General features: G+C 37.5%; 1 protein-coding gene across 4 annotated transcripts in view; it reads left to right on the top strand.

Annotated features, from left to right (window-relative positions):
- tll1 (tolloid like 1) overlaps positions 1 to 13,270 on the top strand; it is a 54,336-nt gene extending 41,066 nt beyond the window's left edge. For 3 of the 4 annotated variants that reach the window (XM_023957939.1, XM_023957942.1, XM_023957935.1), the window contains 5 exons: positions 2,718 to 2,843; positions 7,156 to 7,283; positions 10,413 to 10,626; positions 10,835 to 11,085; positions 11,541 to 13,270. In XM_023957939.1, the coding sequence (XP_023813707.1) occupies positions 2,718 to 2,843; positions 7,156 to 7,283; positions 10,413 to 10,626; positions 10,835 to 11,085; positions 11,541 to 11,675 (854 nt within the window). In that variant the 3' untranslated portion in view covers positions 11,676 to 13,270. Of the gene's footprint in view, positions 1 to 2,717; positions 2,844 to 7,155; positions 7,284 to 10,412; positions 10,627 to 10,834; positions 11,086 to 11,540 lie in introns of those variants that run through there. The other variant, XM_023957947.1, reaches the window with a different exon arrangement.
- The last annotated feature ends 5,513 nt before the right edge of the window (positions 13,271 to 18,783 follow it).

An 18,783-nucleotide genomic window follows, 5' to 3' on the forward strand; every position in this document is an offset into this window, starting at 1 on the left:
TGGCAATTTTCCAGCAGCTTTGGGGAGGTCCCTGCAGCCTCCCACTCACCGCTAATCCATGAAAGTGAGTGTTTGTGCTTGCGAGAGTGTGTGGACGTTTTGTGCTTGACCCGGAGGCTGTTACAATGAAGACTGTGTGGCATCGACTGCAAAGCTGCTTAGCCGACATTAGGGTGAGACTGAGCCCACAATAGCACTGTAATACCACATCAGACACTGACACACACACACAGATGAAGAGGCAGAGGAGGATTTAGTAGTTTCATTAAAATCAGATCTAGTCGCGCTGAGGTGAAAGTTAGCCTCTGTGTCTAATCGCGCAACTCTTGTTCCTTGTTCCGTCTCACATTCTGCATCATTTTCTCTTGCACTCATTTCATCCACCTTCAGGTCTTTCTGACTTCTGCCTGTTGCAGCTTAACGTGGCAGCCTCAGACATATGTCAAACGTGGTGTCTCAACCTGTACTTTTCCATTCAAAGGGAAAGCACAGTGATTGGAAAAACCATAAATTACAGTATGAAAGTTAAAAAAAACACACCCGGAAAGACACCCAAACACTTTCTCATCTACTTTGTCAGTCGAAGAGATTTAGAATAGGTTTGTCAAAATCCAAAAATATATATTGGGTTTGAAAATTAACAAATTATTTAAGTGGACAGCTATTTAATATCTGGGAAGATTTAAACTTAAAGACATTTTTGCTAAAGTTGTGACTTTTTATGCTTACTTTGACTAACTACATTTTTTGTGAATCCATTAACTGTATAAGAGAACTGGACTGAGTAAACCTTCCCCCCACGCATTCCAAATAGGAAGTATTAAATGGCTCCAAGAAACCAATATCCCACAGATTTCTATTGAGACATCAATGAATATTTGAGAGAATAACCATTCTTGCTCCGATACCCTTTTCTTAACATCATCTTTTTTTAATGATGTTTTTTTTTTTTTTTATCTCAAGTAACTCAAGTTATAAACTGACCAATCAGATGCCTCAGTAAAAACATGTGCTGTCCTCACCTCGAATGTTTGATTGACAGATTCTCCCAAGCTGCTTTCATTGGAAGGGGTGTGGACTTCCAACAAGCTCACTCATGGTTAGCAACAGTAGTTGGAATGTTGACTCAGACCAATCACTACCATGTGGCTCCAACCCGGTGGTGCCCGTATTGCGAAAAAATTGTGACTGAATTGGCTTCAGTTTACTGGAGCCTGTGGTACGGCATTTTCTATGAGTCACCTCACACCTGCTCAGTCCAGTTTTCTAGATATGGTCAATGGGTGAACCCCACCACAAGACAGCATTGCTCACATTGAAAGGATCTTAACCTGCCACAATAAAAAGGTTGTTACAGAATTTTTTAAAATAATGAATATATTGATTGCAGTTTAGGAATAAAATTGATCTTTTAGATTTTTTATATATTAAAAGAAAGTCTATTTAGCATAAATAAGTGTTTGTTCAAGTGTTTGTGAGCTCTGGATCATTAATTTTAAAATTCATTTATAGCACTTTTCAACCTAGTGGTACTCAAAGCACTTTACATAGCCCCACATCCCTCTTTTGCTAAAAAACAAACAAACACCAACATGAGAGCAGGTTTCCTTCCTTACCAGAGGCTCTTATGGGTTTAGTACCACCTGGTATCAATCAAACTGCCAAAGACGTCCCCTTTACACACTATGTGTATGTCATCAGAAAGACTAGGTCCATATCTGTTCTGGAAAAAAGTGAGCAGAATTTTCTTTTTTTACATTTCCATTTGGTTTTCTTTCTGAAAGAGTTGGGACTTGTTTTAAAGATGCCATGTGCCATGTTTTTATTTTCTAGTGCCTATAAGTTCTTTTTAGGGAGTTTATTACAGCATTACACCTCTACCCTTTAATAACCCAACTAAGTAAAAATAAAACTAAAACAATGAAAAAAATGTTTTATTCAATTGCACGAGGAATAGCTACAATCAGTGTTTTTACAAATATTTTTTTAAAATATGCTCAGCCATTTGTTTGAGCTAGCAGTGATAGGTTTAAAATCAAATAACTAGATGGAAGCAGCTCATCAAACTTTCTCAAGAGTGTTTGAAATGTTTAAAATAAACCTACAGTGTGTCAATATACCTTTTACAACAAAAGAATGGTTCATCACCTTTGGAGAACACGAGAAGAGAGCTTCCCCTATTTCAGATTCAGCTGAATTTGACCAGATTTTAGAATAGATGCATATTGTAGACGCACTGAAGCTCTCACCATATCTAACTATGTCCTAACAGCTTGTTCAGATGACAAACTCCTGTTTACAAAATGTCACAGCTGATATGAAAAAAAGTTTTATGTACACAGGTGTGTCAGTGCCAAGTACCACTGTCTCCAGAAGCTTTTATTTTGAAACTCACGTCCTTTTCTTAGCCACTGAAAACACGTGATGGTGTACATTAATCTGCACTTTATCCTGCTGTTTGAATGTTACATTTCTAAAGATTTGGTCTGAGGCTGATAAACTTTTTGTTAAAATAATGCAAGGAAAAGTTTTAACCTGAAAGCTGAACAATGATCTTATTTTTCTTACCTCTGTGCTGTTCTATCACGTCTAATTAAATTTCTCCTTATCATTACCCATCTTTATGCTATTACTATCATCACGTTCTCCTTTTTTTCCTCTCAGTCTCTAATTTTCACCTGAAAGTGATGGGCTGTTTTTTTTTCTCTCCCTAACAGACAAAGACGAGTGCAGCAAGGACAATGGGGGCTGCCAGCACGAGTGCATCAACACTGTGGGCTCTTACGTCTGTCAGTGCCGTCACGGCTTTGTGCTGCATGAGAACAAACATGACTGCAAGGAAGGTGAGTTGCATTTGCACCCCCCACCCACACACACACAGTATCATAAAAAAACTGGCTTCTTCTTACACTCATCATTATCATTTAGACCAGGGGTGTCAAACTCATTTTCACCGAGGGCCACATCAGCATAGTGGCTGTCCTCAAAGGGCCAGATATAACTTAGACATGTAACTAAATGTAATGAAAAATAAATGTAACTACTCCTTAATGTTAAATAACTCATTATTTATTAATTGTAACTTTTTAAAGTGACAATTACACTTGCATAGAAAACATATGTTTGCTTGTTATTCTAGCATAAATCCTTTTAAAATTTGGCTGCTTATTAAAACCCACGATCAAATGGTCCAAGTGAATAAAGAGAAATAACATAAAACTGAGCTAAAAAGAACATGTATTACACGTGTAACATTTTACAAAAAAAGGCTGCACACAGCCTTGCATCCAACTGATGGTTTGATGACAACAATTTGTCTGCATATAAGACCTGCAAACATTAAAGGTAATTACAACTGCAGCTACACATAAATTATATGTACTCAACTAAAAAAATGTAATTTAAGAAATTATGAACTTTTATGCTCTCGCGGGCCTCATAAAGTGACACGGCAGGGCACATTTGGCCCCCGGGCCTTGAGTTTGACACGCGTGATTTAGACAATAGATGTTACTCTGAAGTCTGGTTGTTGTGCTAAAACACTTTCTGAGTTTGTCCATGAATTAGGTTGCGTTTGCTAGTCACCATAACTCTTTGTATCTGAGGCCAAACAGCCTTGTTGGGATTAGCTTCAAGAATCTTCTGGTTTCTGGATTAAAGCTTGTTTGACAACAAAAGTAACTTAAGCCTAGTCAGTTGACCAAGCAACCACTAGGATGTTGTTACCATAGACGGTAGGACTAGATCAATAATCTCTGATGACACACATAGGACGTCTGCTGGAAATAAGAGTTAATGGGAAATTACTCCTTCCTGACATCAGCTCCTGGTGGTCTTTTGAGGAACTGCAAGATTTAGAATATCTAGATTTGAGAAAGTCAGGCTTAGTAAAAGGTTAAAAAAATTAATAAATATACCTGAAAGTCTTTTTGCATTAAAAGTTTTCACTCCTTCATCTAGACTTAATTCCCTCCACATGGTAGGCCTGCACAATTAATCGCAAATTTATTGTTATCACGATCTCAAGCTGTGCAATATCCATATCGCAAAGGTCAGCGAAAATCGCAATAAATGGTAAACCTTAAATGTGCTAAAACAATCTTATGGCATCTTGAACTATTTAATGAATTGAATAAATCCCTTTATGCATTTGACCAATCAGATGGAGCACTTTACGTTATTGACCAATCAGATGGAGCTTTATTTTAGATTTTGCACTCCTAATTAGACAAGGGTCATTTGGAGAATAATTTAAGGTATTTTGACTCTTATTTAAATTAAACTTTTGCAGTGAAATGGAAATGTTTTCGTTTTTTTTGCTAATTGTTCATTTATCGCAAGTTATATCGTCATCGCAAAATTGATCACTAATATTGCAAATCGTGATTTTTTTCTCAGCCTAATACATGGGTTAAATTTACATATTCTTTAGCATTTATGAATAAACTTTAGATTTGAAAAAGGAAATTGCACTCTTCTCTTTGGTTACTAAGTAACAAGATTGGGCCAAAAAAAAGCTTCAAAATGATGTAGCACAAAAACAAAGGGTCACATGACTACACCCACCACCCATCTTTTACAGTTAAGGGTTTGAGTAGGTTTTAGTCTCACCCATCCTCAAAATTCATTTTTTTATTAGGAAAATAAATATTTATAATTTGACCTTTGCCACTTTAAGCATGTCTAAGTCAAGTCTTAAAGGCCCACTTTGGTGAAAATTGTTTTTTTTGTGTGTTTTTAACATGTTCTTATGGCATTTTTCTGATGATGGAGGACAGTTATGAAAAAAATTAAGCTTGAAATTGCATTTCTGAGTATTTCTTTTTTCAAAGCTTGTAGATAGAAGATAGAATCTGTGAGCCACAAGCTCCCTGCTCCACTTCATTCTGATGCATCCATTTGCAGAAAAGTAGATCCATCTACGTCTTTGTTTTCCTTGTCTGAGCTGGTATCTGCCTCAAAACTGTATGGATGGATAGCTCAAATAATAATTGCTATTCTTTTTGCACTGCTAATGTTAAGTTGGGGGTGCAAGGGAGAGTGTGTAAACAGAGAACTATCAGCAACAGGGAGGGGAAGGGGGCAAGGTTGCTGAGCACCAAGTCCTTCCCTCAAATCAGAGGTGAATTTCTAATAAACTCTAATGGGCTCCTCTGAAGAAATGATGTCCTAGAAAACAACAGTTTCTTGTTGTTTTTTTAGCCAAAGAACGGCATAATTATACTTAAAAGACTACTGAGAACACTTTAACATGGATCACCAGGTGATCGGTGTGAGTCTTTAAGTTTTTGGCCATAATTTTAATTCTCATGTCTATATTTCTATAAAAGTATTTTTTAAGTTTAATCAAGTACAAGTACAAAAAACAAAAACAAAGGGAACATATAATCTGATAATATCTGTACTACTATGAATGCAATAAAACAAATTGTATTAGATCGGGTGGAATTAGTACAAAGGGAAAAAAATAAAAATTCACAAATTGTACGAAAGTCCACAAGTCATAGAAGTGGAGTCTAAAGTTTCATCTTGTGATATTTAAGTTCAAGTCCTGTTTCTGTTGCTGGTTTGTTCTTTATTTTTCCTTAACTTGAATTGTGAATTTTTGTTTTTTCTCTACTTAAACTTTTACGAGATGCTACATAAAGAGCTCTCACCTCGTTTCAGTTCAACACAGCACACATATGACTCTAACATCGGACATGTTCAGTAGATGGGATGTCAACTCCATACTCAAAATCGACACGGAAAACCTTGTTCTTAACGTGTCTCCAACAAGTTCAAACACTCAACAGACTGGAAGTGAAGACAGATGTGCTCAGTGTGTGCTGCTTGTGTGTGAGGAACAGACACAGAGTGGAAAAGGTTGCGGGTTAACAGACATCATAACTTATTCAAAAATTACTTTCACATTCCCACGCACATACTAAGACACACAACAGTTGAACTAACACACACGCCAGAGCTCTTTGAGGCTGAACTTTTGCAGACAAACACCCCATTAATACTCACATCTGTGTCTTACTGATGGCTCCCTATGCTGCTAGTAAAAATTAAAACAACAGGGAAACTTATAGGTTGCACTTTATTCATGTTTGTGTGTGCTTAGGGTTGGGTTGACTCAGTCATTTTGCTGAGAATTGCATGTATGACCACCATACAGCTATATATGGTTTTTTACATGCTTTGTTTGGAAACAACATGCTGTTCTTGTGGCTTAGGCAGCCTATGTTGGAAAATCTACTCTCTTTTCCCAAATGAAAAATGTATTTGGTTGTTTTCATCCACCTTATAAGTCAAACTAAACTGCAGGCAATTCAATAACAATGGTTTCTTTCTAACTACTAAAAAACTATATAGTGTGGGACTATCTAATGCCTTGGACTTTAAAAGTAATTCTACGCTCACTATTTGTTGTTTTTCTAATTGCCAAAAAAAACCTTATAAATTAGATTATTTTTTATTTTATTTTTTTATTTTATAAAGATTATTTATTAATCCTATGTGTTCTGATGATTAAAACATGGACAGCTTATTAAAAGAATAATGAACATTCATTTTTTTCACAGGAAAATGGTTCAAACGCACTGCATTGCGGTCTATATTTGCAATTCAAGTGACCTTTGATGCACACTGGTTTTTCGTAGAGACTTCTGGGAAATTTGCAGGGAACTCGATTTTTTTCGATTCGTACAGCTCAACAAAATGGCAAACACACTATACACTGCTCAAGGAGTTCAGACACAACCAATATTTACAAGATGGGGCTCCTATCCCAGCATGCATCTATGTCAGATGCTCTTAGTTATGCATCCAATACTGCTATCCTTTAGGCTTGAATAGTTTGTTTGGCATATTCAAATTTATTACAGTCTGGAGGTTTCCACTATTTTCCACTGGTACACTGGTTTAATTTTCAGCAGCTGCAGAAACAAACACATTAAAGCGGTCGTGCAGTCCATGCTTTCATGTGAAATTCCCTCTGAACTCCTGACCAGGACATGTTTCTTTAAAATCCTTTCACTCTCTTTTGGCTCTCTTGTTTCTCTCCTTCCTGTTCCCTTTGCCATTTCCTCTGATCTTTTCCTGTACAACCACGATGTTAACATCCTTCCTATGTGTGTGCTTTCTGTGTCTCTCTGTGTTCATGTCCAGCTGAGTGTGAGCACAAGATCCACAGCCCCAGCGGGACCCTGAGCAGCCCCAACTGGCCAGACAAGTACCCCAGCCGGAAGGAATGCACCTGGGACATCACCGCCACACCGGGACACAGAGTCAAGATTGTAAGTGTGCAATCAAATGAAACCGAGTGCTCATGGCTGCCAGGCCTCCATGTCTTATAACAGCAGTCTCATGTTGCACACAGAAGCCTCTGGCTAACCCTCCCACTTTTGATTTGCTGCTTCTTTTTCTCTAATAAACCAAAATGAGAATAAAAAAGGTGCATGTTTGGATATTCATGTTTAACAGTAAGTATGAGCTCATGCATTAAAGCCATCTGGGTCCATCTAACAAGCATACAGTTGCCCCCCCTTCTGAGCTACAAAACCTGTTTGGAATAGATGAATACATTTTCATGCAGTTTCAAAACCGAAATGTAATCAAAAATTTCTATTGTATATAGTTTTTGTCATTACATTGAAGGCTTTCCAACTTTTTTGGTGTAGAAAAGTCAGTGCACTAAAAGCATTCCCCCCCCCCGTCTTGTTTGTTGCGATTCTCTGACTTCAGACAGACATAGAACCAAGCACATTCAACTTTTGCATTAACTTTCAAAAGCTTTAACAATTTACCATAGTTGTTGTTTACCTTTTGGCAGGTCGCCACAGCAAATCAGCTTGTGGCTGCATAGTTAGTCAGTAGCGAACCCACACTGAGCCATCCAGCTGCTTTGAATGATTTACCATAATAAACCCAGATACCTAAAATACAGATGTTAAATTTATAATTGATCAGATATTTTACACGTGAAAATCATAATGTCTGGGTACTGTTAGAAAGGATTTAGTGTAAACGGTGTTTTTAACATGTTCTTGTGGTATTTTTCTCATAAAAAGAAAATTCTGCTTAAAATTGCATCTTTGAGTATTTCTTTATTTAAAGAACAGTGAACCAGGACCAAATGCTTAAAATGTCGTTGGAAAAAGACCTTATATGTCACAAAGAAAATACACTGTGATGGGCACAAGTTCCTCGATCTGCAACGCGGAAAGAAACGGGCCAATGGTCCCACCCACATCTCAGAGGCAAATTTACAGAATCTATGTCGTAGAAAACGATGCAGGTTTTCGAATTTTGACAAAAGCAGCATAATAGTAATTAAAATTGCTTTGGGTACGCTTCTAAAATAACTCACAAGATGATTGGAATGGGACTTTAATCCTATTACCATTTGTTCATATTCCACTCAGAGCGTAACACATACACATAGAGACCAAAATCCTTCCGATTAAAAATATAAATCTCTTTGCCTCACTCACATTCATTAGACAGATCAAGGCTGGCTGCCATCTATCATAAAAACACCATCGGCTGTCATTCAGGTTTCATAATCCCCCTATTACTGCTTATGCAACAGGAAACACATTACATCATCCACTCTGATAACATCATGGTGGGTTCATACACTTGAATGTCAAACTTCTTTTGTTTTTGAGCATTTGAAGTAGCGTGGACAGCAAAAATTACACATACTTTGGTGAGATAACGTGTGTGTTCGTCCAGTTTCGATTTTACTTCAGACAAGAAGACATTTTTGAAACTTTTTAAGGTCAGCGTCCATTTAAAGGTAATTTGGGAGAATTTTGTTGGGGCACGAGAGTCTTTACAATGGTAGGAGTGTATAAGGTTTGTGAAACTAGAAGATGGGGTGATGACGACACCACTGTGAGATCAATTTGATTCCAGAAAAAACAAACATGTAGGACATTCTGTTGTTGCTTGTTCACTTACTTAACCTCTCTCATAATCACAAACGTCTCTTGAATGTTGTCGACAAAAAACACCAACCTGAAAGCATTTCCTGAAAATTCCTGAACGGCATCACGAATGAAAAAACTTCCTCCTTTGTTGTCCTCACAGTTAACATCCTTTCTCACACCTGCTTGATAGAAATCTGGCAAATAGTGAGTCATTCTACCTCGGTTTCATTCAGTGTGATTCAGTGAACATTCATGTCAGTCAGTAAACAAGACAATGAGAAGAAAAAAACATGAAACATAAAATTCTTTACTTCATATCGGACCGACATAATAAAGTGTGCAGTCCAGATGGTTGATTCACATCTGTCAGACTTTGGAATTCTGTTTTTTTTTCTTGCATTTTTACAAATGTTGCAACTAAAGAAATTCTTGCAAAAAGGTTTCCGACATCTTAACGACCAAAGTGTTTTCAAGCATCTTTCTTAAAGGAAGAACGAGAAAGTAAAAAAGGACATGATGGAGTGTTTTTGTTTTGAATTTTGAAAAAGATTTTCTTCAAATTCAAAGCCAAGTCAAAACAAAGTGGAGACATTTCAATGCACTGCACCGAAGTCGACAAAAATATTCTTTCATGTTTGGGCCTTTAAGTCCTGCATTTAGTGGTACGTTGGGAATACGTCGCATGAAGGGGTTACAAAGAGATTTTATTCAACCTGCAAATTTCTTCTTAATTAGAAACTATGCAGGTGCCTTCACAGAAGAAAATAAGATTTACAGAGGAGTTAAAGAAAAATCTCCGCTTTTATTTACATTCGAGCAAAAATGGACATGATCAAAATTTGCCACGGATATTTACAATTTTGGGTTGGACTGTAGATGTTACTTTCTCAAGTCTCAAATACCACACTAATTACCACACTAAAATTGTATTTTCATAGTCAAAACCAGATTTTTCTTAGTAACTTTCCATCAGGAAAAGCTATCTACTCTGGCTTGCAAAAGTGGTGCTTAGATATTTTAACACAGTGGATTTGCACGAAAAAGTGTGAAAATTTGGTTACCGGTGTGCATGTAAACTCATTTATCCTGTTGCCAGATATCTGCAGAACCCAAATTATCTGAGCACATGTAAACGTAGCTTAGAGTTTGTTTGGGATTTCACACTAAACTGCCCTTGAAGGCCCTTGTGATGCCTCGAAGTGTAGTTAAATTGGCAAAAATAAGACGTCTAAAAATATTGTCTTTAGTTGCAGGTAATCCAGCAACGCGAGTGTTTCCTTTTATTTTAGAGCAAACTGTAGTGCACCTCTTTGTTGTTGTATATTAAAATGTTAAAATTAAAAATGTTAAAATTAATGTTAAAATTAAATTAAAATGTTTTATTCCTTTCAAATATATGAACATACAGTTCGCACAGTTTTCTTTTTGTTTAATCTCGCCCATAGATGTGTTGTGGTTTAATGCTCTTTTTGTCTGCCTCCACCTCTGCAGAGCTTCAACGAGTTTGAAATTGAACAGCATCAGGAGTGCGCGTATGACCACTTGGAGGCTTTCGATGGGGACAGCGACACCGCAGCAATCCTCGGCAGACTGTGCGGCGGCAAGATCCCCGAGCCGCTCGTCTCCACCAGCAACAAGATGTATCTCCGTTTCATATCTGACGCTTCCGTGCAAAGGAAGGGTTTCCAAGCTGCACACTCCACAGGTTTGACTCCATTTACCTACTTTAAATCTATTTTTTAAGCCTCTTTATACATTGTTTTGTGTTCTTGTTGACCAAAGTGACAGTCACAATCACCAGCATAACATCTCCCTCTAGTGGCTGGTTACAGACTGTACATGCTGGTCATTCGTCCATAAAGAACGGAAGTTTATCCAGATTCAGTTGTAACTTTTATCAATGTCTTTTTTAGAGTGTGGAGGTCGTCTGAAAGCAGAAGCTCATCAGAAAAATCTGTACTCCCATGCCCAGTTTGGAGACAACAACTATCCAGGTCATACTGACTGCGAGTGGCTGCTGACCTCAGAGGAGGGATACAGCATCGAGCTCACCTTCATAACCTTTGAGGTGGAGGAGGAGGCGGACTGTGGCTACGACTTCATTGAGCTGTTTAACGGATATGATGCAAATGCACACCGGCTGGGTCGCTTCTGTGGTTCAGGGGTAAACATCCACTTTTGCTTTCCATCTTTTACTTGGAGGAATTTTTAGAGCTCACAACTTTTTGAAGCAGATTGGTGAAGTTATTAACTCCCAAAACTTTAATTCATCTGTCAGTTTTCAGTCATTTTCTTTAAATAATACTAATATGCATCCAATGTAATTGATGCTGTAACAGGGCGGATATAGAAGGAGTTGTAAGTTACACAAAAAGATCCAAAGAAAAATCATGTCAAATTTTGGATTCCTGGAATAATTTCAGTGTCATGTATTGGAAATATTTTAGAATGCCAGCTTAGTAGTCATGATTTTAGTTTTTCATATTTAATGCTTAGATTTATTAATTGAGAATTGATCTCAAAAGTTGTTAACAAACAAAACAAAATATTTACGGAATCTCAGAAAAAGCTAAAGTTGACCTAATTTTTCCCAAATCTCTCTGTCTTTTTTATCTTTAGCCCAGAGAAGGGATTTATTCACCGGGAGATGTAATGCTGATCCGTTTCCATAGCGACGACACTATCAGCAAAAAGGGCTTCCACCTGCGATACACGAGTACCAAATTCCAGGAGAACCTTCATGCCAGGAAGTGACTCTAAACCCTGGCTGTCGCCTCTGACCTCTGTGCGTCCTTAGCCACTGTTACTCTAAGCGTCTCCATGGCAACGAGAACAGATGCAGACAGCGGCCTGGGATCAGAGGAAGACGACTGTAATGTGAATACCTGCTTCCCCATAAGGATCCGCACGGGTCACTGCTTTCTGACACGAGGCATCAAAGACAATAAGATATCAACAAAGTTTGGGGAAGTCCATCTGAATGCTGCATGAGTCCTTGGCACGAAGGAGACGTGTCACGGTCGCATATCAAGTATCGGTGTGGAGAGTTCACGGCGATGGTTGCGCAAAAGCAGAAAAACACTCAACTTGTATCTTGAATAATAAACCATAGATGCAAAAGAAACTAAAGAATGCATCTGCAAAGGGAGTTCAGAGCCTTTGGTGACTCCTAATCCTAGAACTGTGCAACTTACTGTTATCAGGTGGCTGCTTATCCCAACAATAACTCAAGACAAACTGCTGACAGACGGTATATTGCCTTTGGGACTCGGCCCTGTTCAGCCCAGCTCAAAGTGGCAGCAGATTATTTTATTTCTTTGTGTTGTAAAATCCATTGTGTTTACTGTCTGTGCGTCTGAGGAAAAAAAGAAAAAAAACAGAAAGGACAAAAGCACACCGTTGTGCTCCCTTATTTTTTTTGGCAGAAAGCTTATACCCACAGTCTTTGTGGATCGGAGAAACAAGAACACATTAAAGAAAAGCAGACTTAAATCTTAACGATCTGTGACGTTGAGCCTTGCATCTAAGATTTTTGAGTTTGTATCATCTTGATCATGTTTTGCTTGTGTTTTTAGTTTATTCTTCAAGGAATATGTATGTACCGTATATATATATATATATATATATATATATATATAATGGATCAGAAGGGAATATTTTTCACAACTGTCTTTTGATTGTGCGTGAATAAGCGAGAGTCCCATGGTGCTAAAACAAAGATGAAGGGTTTCAAATGGAGACACAGCCAGTGTGCAAACAGCAGGCTGCATCAACAGCTCTATTCCTATGGAACTACAACATTGCCTTAGAATCAAATGTAAGTAATTGCAGGCGGCTCCCGAGCTGCTGCACAGGTCGATCAGTGGAGTATTTCGAAGGCTTTTTTAAATGTTTTTGGACAGTGGTTTTGTTGTAGACGTGAAAGGTGTAAGATAGGAGTGTGTAATTATTGTAGGTGCTTATCTTACTTTGATGACCTCACAAAGTGTTTGTGCATTTCCCCAGATCCCATCGGATCTTTTTCCCGCTTTAAAGACGTGTTTGGAGCACGGAGACAAAGAATTAGGGACTGTTGTTTATCATTTCAAAAAGGCTGTTCTCCGTTTTTAGAGTCCTCCTTTGTGCAAATGTGTGTTGTATCTGACTCTAGACAACCGTGTGTGTGTGTGTGTGTGTGTGTGTTTGTGTGTGAGTTAAGTTTAACTTTACATTGCTGTATGTGCCAAGCTTATAACCTGACCCTCTGTAGTTTCTGTTTCCTTGCTCCACCTCAGACACCGACGATTAGTCCTCTACATCACTCAATAAAATACACACAGGTTCAAAACACTTGTGTGCTTTATATATTACCCTCTATTGTGTTTCATATTCTTCTGGAGCTGACTTTTGATCACACAATCCATCAGTTTTTGGTCACCTCTTCCTTCCACAGCATTGTGAAGGTTCAGAAATGTGTCCTTGGGACTTCAACAAAAAGTTTCACATATGGAATAAAGGTTTTTAAGTAAAAACAACTTTGACTCCCTAAAAAATTGACAAATTTTAGCTTTTTGGACGGCTCTTGAGACATGCCCGGCAAAAAAGCAGCTTAATCAGTTTGTCCATGTAACACTCCAAATAGTAACCCTTGTGCTATCCTTGGGAGTTGGGTCATCTAGACCCACTAGACAGTGCACTGAACCTTTTTTCTTCAATGATTTGTGATCTTCACTGGTGTCTATGGATCCTCACCTTTATCCACCTTTGTCATGGTAGGAAGAACATGTCAATGCAAGGGTGGGGTCATCTAAGATAGCACAAGGGTTAAAAAGTCACCTTTTCAGTTGAATTTGTCTATTAAAAGTATCTATTCTACTCTTAGTTGTTCAAAAGACACCAGTTTTCTGTTGTTTTATCAGAAATGTGTCTTTTTGTTGTCAGTTTAGTGTTAGGCGCACAGTAAGGAAATCATTTGAAACAGGGTAAAGGGTTTAAGCTCTAAACTTTAAAGCAAAACCCATTTAACGAGAAAAACTAGTTATGCTGGTAAAATCCATTTTTAAATAAAATATTTCATTGATTTATTCCAGAGCTATTATTGTATTGCAAATACTCTAATTTTACAAAAATCTTACATTGCACAAAATACTGTGTCATATAGTTTGCAAGAAGGAAAAGAAAAGCGAAACGAAAACGGGGAAACGATTGTAATCAATACAATGTATATGGACTGCATGGAGGTGTACTGTAGTGGTTAGGGCTCTCCCCTCACAGGGAGCAGGTGCTGGTTCGAATCCCAACTGGGACATTTCTGTGTGGAGTTTGCACGTTCTCCATGTGCTCGTGTGGGTTTTGTCCAGGCACACCGGTTTCTCTCAGTGTCCAAAGGCATTCTTTATAGATTGATTGGTGTCTCTAAAATGTCTCCATGTGTTCATTAATGTGAGTGTGTGTGTGGCCCTGCAATAGACTAGTGACCCCGCCTGTAAACTTGTCAATGTTTTACGCCGGATGCCCTTCCTGACGCAACCTTCTCAAACCGGGCTTGGGACCGGCACAGAGGTAGAGAAGGGAACAGGGAGCAGCCTGGAGTCAAACCCTGGTTTCACGGACGGAAGGCGCCGCAAACCAGCACGAGCTAAACCGGCTCCATTTGAACAAATTTAAAGTAAAGATTGCAAAATGAAAAATAAAAAAAGCCCAAAGTTGATTTTTTTGTAAACGTAAAAAGTTTTTTTTTGTAAATCTTTTATGTTAGGAAATGATGACAAACTTGGCATAACTATTTTTCTGGAGTACATAACTGGATTGGGACATTAAGGAAAAAGGGTTCTTTTGAGTATAGAAATTATACATTACATTTAACACAAACTAAAAGTACACACAGTAGAAAAAAAAAGTTAAACCAACAAAAGACAAAAAAAAGCTTCCAAAATGAGGCATTTATACATATTTTAAAGATGTGTAACCTTTTAGAATTTAGAGAAACATAAAGGTTCAGTATTATTGTATCTTCCAGTTCCAATTTCAACCCTTGTGCTATCTTAGATGACCCCACCCTTCCATTGACGTGTTCTTCCTACCATGACAAAGGTGGATAAAGGTGGAAACATTTCATGTAATCCATGGACACCAGTGAAGATCACAAATCATTGAAGAAAAAAGGTTCAGTGCACTGTCTAGTGGGTCTAGATGACCCAACTCCCAATGTTAAAGTGCCTAGGATTGCACAAGGGTTACGAATTAATGGAAATTTCTCCTCTCTGGTATCAGCCCTCGGAGGTCATCTGTGAACAGGAATGGAACGTGGAGGTTTTGGTCTGACCACACCTGCTGTGTTTCTGCTGAAGCTTTTGCTGGTGGTTTCTTCTCATAGTCGAGTCTTCTGTCCAGCAACAGGAAAAACATGCGGGCTTTCATCGTGGATTGAATGGCTTCAGCACTTACACTTTTCCTGGATTCTGGTTTTCTGCATAAGAAACATGCATGCAGAAGTATGGCAACTTTAACCATTGAAAATGCAAGCAAAGACCTCAATGTTTTGGCTGTAAACCAACCAATAGAATCAACTTTCAATTTTGTATGAGCAGAAAAAGACAGATGATGACATTTAATGCAAATATATTCAAATATTTAGAAATAAGTCTGTTTGACTTTTCAGATTTGATTGTTTTATGGTCATGTATTTCCACTAAAGCTCATTGGCAATGGAAGTAATACTTTTAGTAAGTCTGTTAAGGCCCTTTACACAGTAAGTATTGCCATATATTTAAGAAACATGTATGTATACTGAGCAAAACTCCAGTAATTTTTATTAGTTTGTAGCTGAAATGAAACATATTGGTAATTTGACTGCATATGAGATCTCCATACTGAGACTCAGGAGCATGTGAAAGAATCGTCAGAACATCCTAAACGTCCTCTTCACACTGGCCTCATGCTGCTGTGGGATCCAAAGTCCTGTTTTTTGATCAGCAGACATGACCGTGCCTCAAAAAAGAGGTCATGGGATGATCAAATAGCCAGCGCGTCTTCAAATGACCCCCAGCTTTGGCTCAGAGTTAGACAGGCCAAACGTAGCTATAGGTTTGCTCAAATACAGGATGAGATCAAGTCTTAAAGAGATAAATGGAAAGCAAGAAGTTTGTTCCACAAGAGGAGAGCGATCCTGCAGATCACTTGTTGGACGTTGAGGCTTTGTATTTAGATGGATCTTGTTCTAGTATTCGTATTCAAAGAGCAAGTGGTGGAGTGCTGCTCTGAGAATGGAAAACTGAAGGTTTGAATTCAGTTATAGGGATTGTATTTGGGGCTGAAACCACAGCCGAGAATGCATGAAAGAGAAAAACTTTAACACACATATGTGCAGAACAATAAAAAGGACTTCAACTTAATGTGTAAGCCAAGTATTTACGAAATACTTACAGCTTTTAATGGGCAATAAAATAATAATGGGCTAAAGTTGAAAAAATATGAAATCTTCCAGCTTCTTTTTTATTTAGATTCAATGTTTGAGATAAAAACTTAAATAAAACTAAAATAAAATGACTGGAAAGGAATTGCATTTGTCTTAACTTTAACTAATGAAATTTTTCAGTGTCACTCTGAGAAAAATGGTTCTTATTGTAAAAAAATTTAGAGATGAAAGGAAGTACAAAAAAAAAACACAAGTTAAAAGCCATGTCTTTAAAAAAGGGAGTAACGATAAGAACCAAGAAAAAGCCATCAAGTTTTATGTGTCAGAAAATAGTAGATTTTAAAGTAATTTTTGAAAAGTTTTATTTTTTTTAAATTTCTTTCTCTGTAATCGTGACTTATTTCTGCTTTGAGCACCAGGTACATCTAAACATTTGATTTTTAAGAACTAGTGTAATATATTACATCCGTCAAAAGTGAACCTCCCATGTAATAAGGAATCATGACACCGTCATGGGAATGTCTCTGACATGACAGATGTCAAGAACAGTTGTTGATAGTCTACAGATGGAGAGTGCCACAAAATGTCATCAATGAACAAGCTGGCTGTTCATAGAGTGCTGTATCCAAGTGTGTAAACAGGAATATGAGTGGAAGTGTGATAGGAAAGGGTGCTCTAGCAGCAGGGAGAACCGCAGCTGCTTAGAATTGGGACACAAGCTGTATTTAAGAAATTGAGGAGCATCAACATGAGCGGACTAAGACTGGAGTTGGTGCAACAAAAGCCACCACTAACAAGACATGGGCTATAACAAACCTCACATTCCTTGAGTCAAGCCTCTTCTGAAGGGGGAAAAGGTGGTAGTGTTGGTAAATGATTTATATTGCACATTTCAGATGAAAGTCAATTTGGCATTTAATTTGAAAATCAATGTCCCACAATCTGGAGATAAATGAAAAGGCATGGACTTTATGCTGCTAGAAGTCCAATTTAAAGTTTGGAGTGAAAATTCATTTTGCTGGACTTGGTCCTCTGTGTTGCCCAAAGTTCACAAGCAATGCAACCTTCTACCATTTTACCAGAAGACTTTGCTGTGTGCTGTGATCTAACAATTTAGTCGTCTTGAAGGTATCAACCAGAAGTCCCATTTACCTAAGCTTTGCCACAGGCTGATCACATCCATGCCCTGGCAATGTACCTGAACATACATCTTTGTTTATGGAGTTCAGGTTCAGTATGCAACCAATATAGACGTTGTGATTTGTAACCAGAGTTTACCCAGTTTCATGACAGCTAGAACATAATTTAGTTTTTTCCCACTCCAGAAAATGCTGCAAGAAGTCTCTTCAACACATCAGAGTTCTCCAACTAGTCACTTTTTAAAAATAAAATTGATTAAATAAATAAAAGCAGCTTGAAGGATATCTAACTGAAAAGACATTATTTTAATACAATACCTCAGAACGTTATAATCTTAAAAAATCCTGTATATTACACATTTATATTATATTATATTATATTATATTATATTATATTATATTATATTATATTATATTATATTATATTATATTATATTATATTATATTATATTATATTATATTATTGCAGATCTGGATTTCTGTGCTGGTCTTGTCATGTCTAGGAGAGGCCACTAGAGAGCAGTAGAGTCATATTTTTCAAAGTCCGGGTCTCAGAAATGGCGATTTCTCTGAACTAAAAGGCGGACCATTTTATTTTAAAGCACTAACATACATAAATACACGCGTAAAAAATATCTATTTCAAATTCCCACAGATGTTGATCGTTAAAGAGGTTTATAAACCCGGAATAAATTTAATGGCGCGTTCCATTGTGCGCTGCATCTTGGGATGTGAACATGGGAACTGAGGCAGATGCTGGGTCAGCCTGTAGTGGCCGCATGGCAGAGGTGTTTCCACAGATTGCAGCGATGTTGCAGCAGCATGTTCAAGCCTGTCTCACTTTGTCTCCCTCTACAGTCCAATCTGGGGAATGACAGTGACGTCATCATCTCTGAGCTTGTTTACCTTGTTACAGGGACAAGCTCCAAAGACATTTTCTAACTTATTCTGGTATTTAGATAATAATTTGATTCTGGCCAGCACAAATTAAAATAAAGAGTATTGATCGTATTTTTTATTTGTTTTAAATTTTATGATAAGTAAAAAATAATAATAAAACCTTCTATTGTCTCTTTCTGAACATCTCTTGATCGGGTAAAAGAGTTAAGAAAAGATAACATAGAACATATGTAAATAATAAAAAAAACAAGTCACACCTTGTAAATATGACATTTACATAAGGCTCCAGTGTAGTGGCTATGGTGCAGAATTGAAAAAAAAAAGTTTAATTTCAGTAAGAAATGCCAAATTTAATACACTGAAAAAAATCCCACAATGCAGAATTATAGATATATTACTGTATACTGACAGTCTTTAGTTTAAAATA

The sequence above is a fragment of the Oryzias latipes genome, chromosome 1 (genome assembly GCF_002234675.1).
Source record: "Oryzias latipes chromosome 1, ASM223467v1".
Classification (NCBI taxonomy): domain Eukaryota; kingdom Metazoa; phylum Chordata; class Actinopteri; order Beloniformes; family Adrianichthyidae; genus Oryzias; species Oryzias latipes.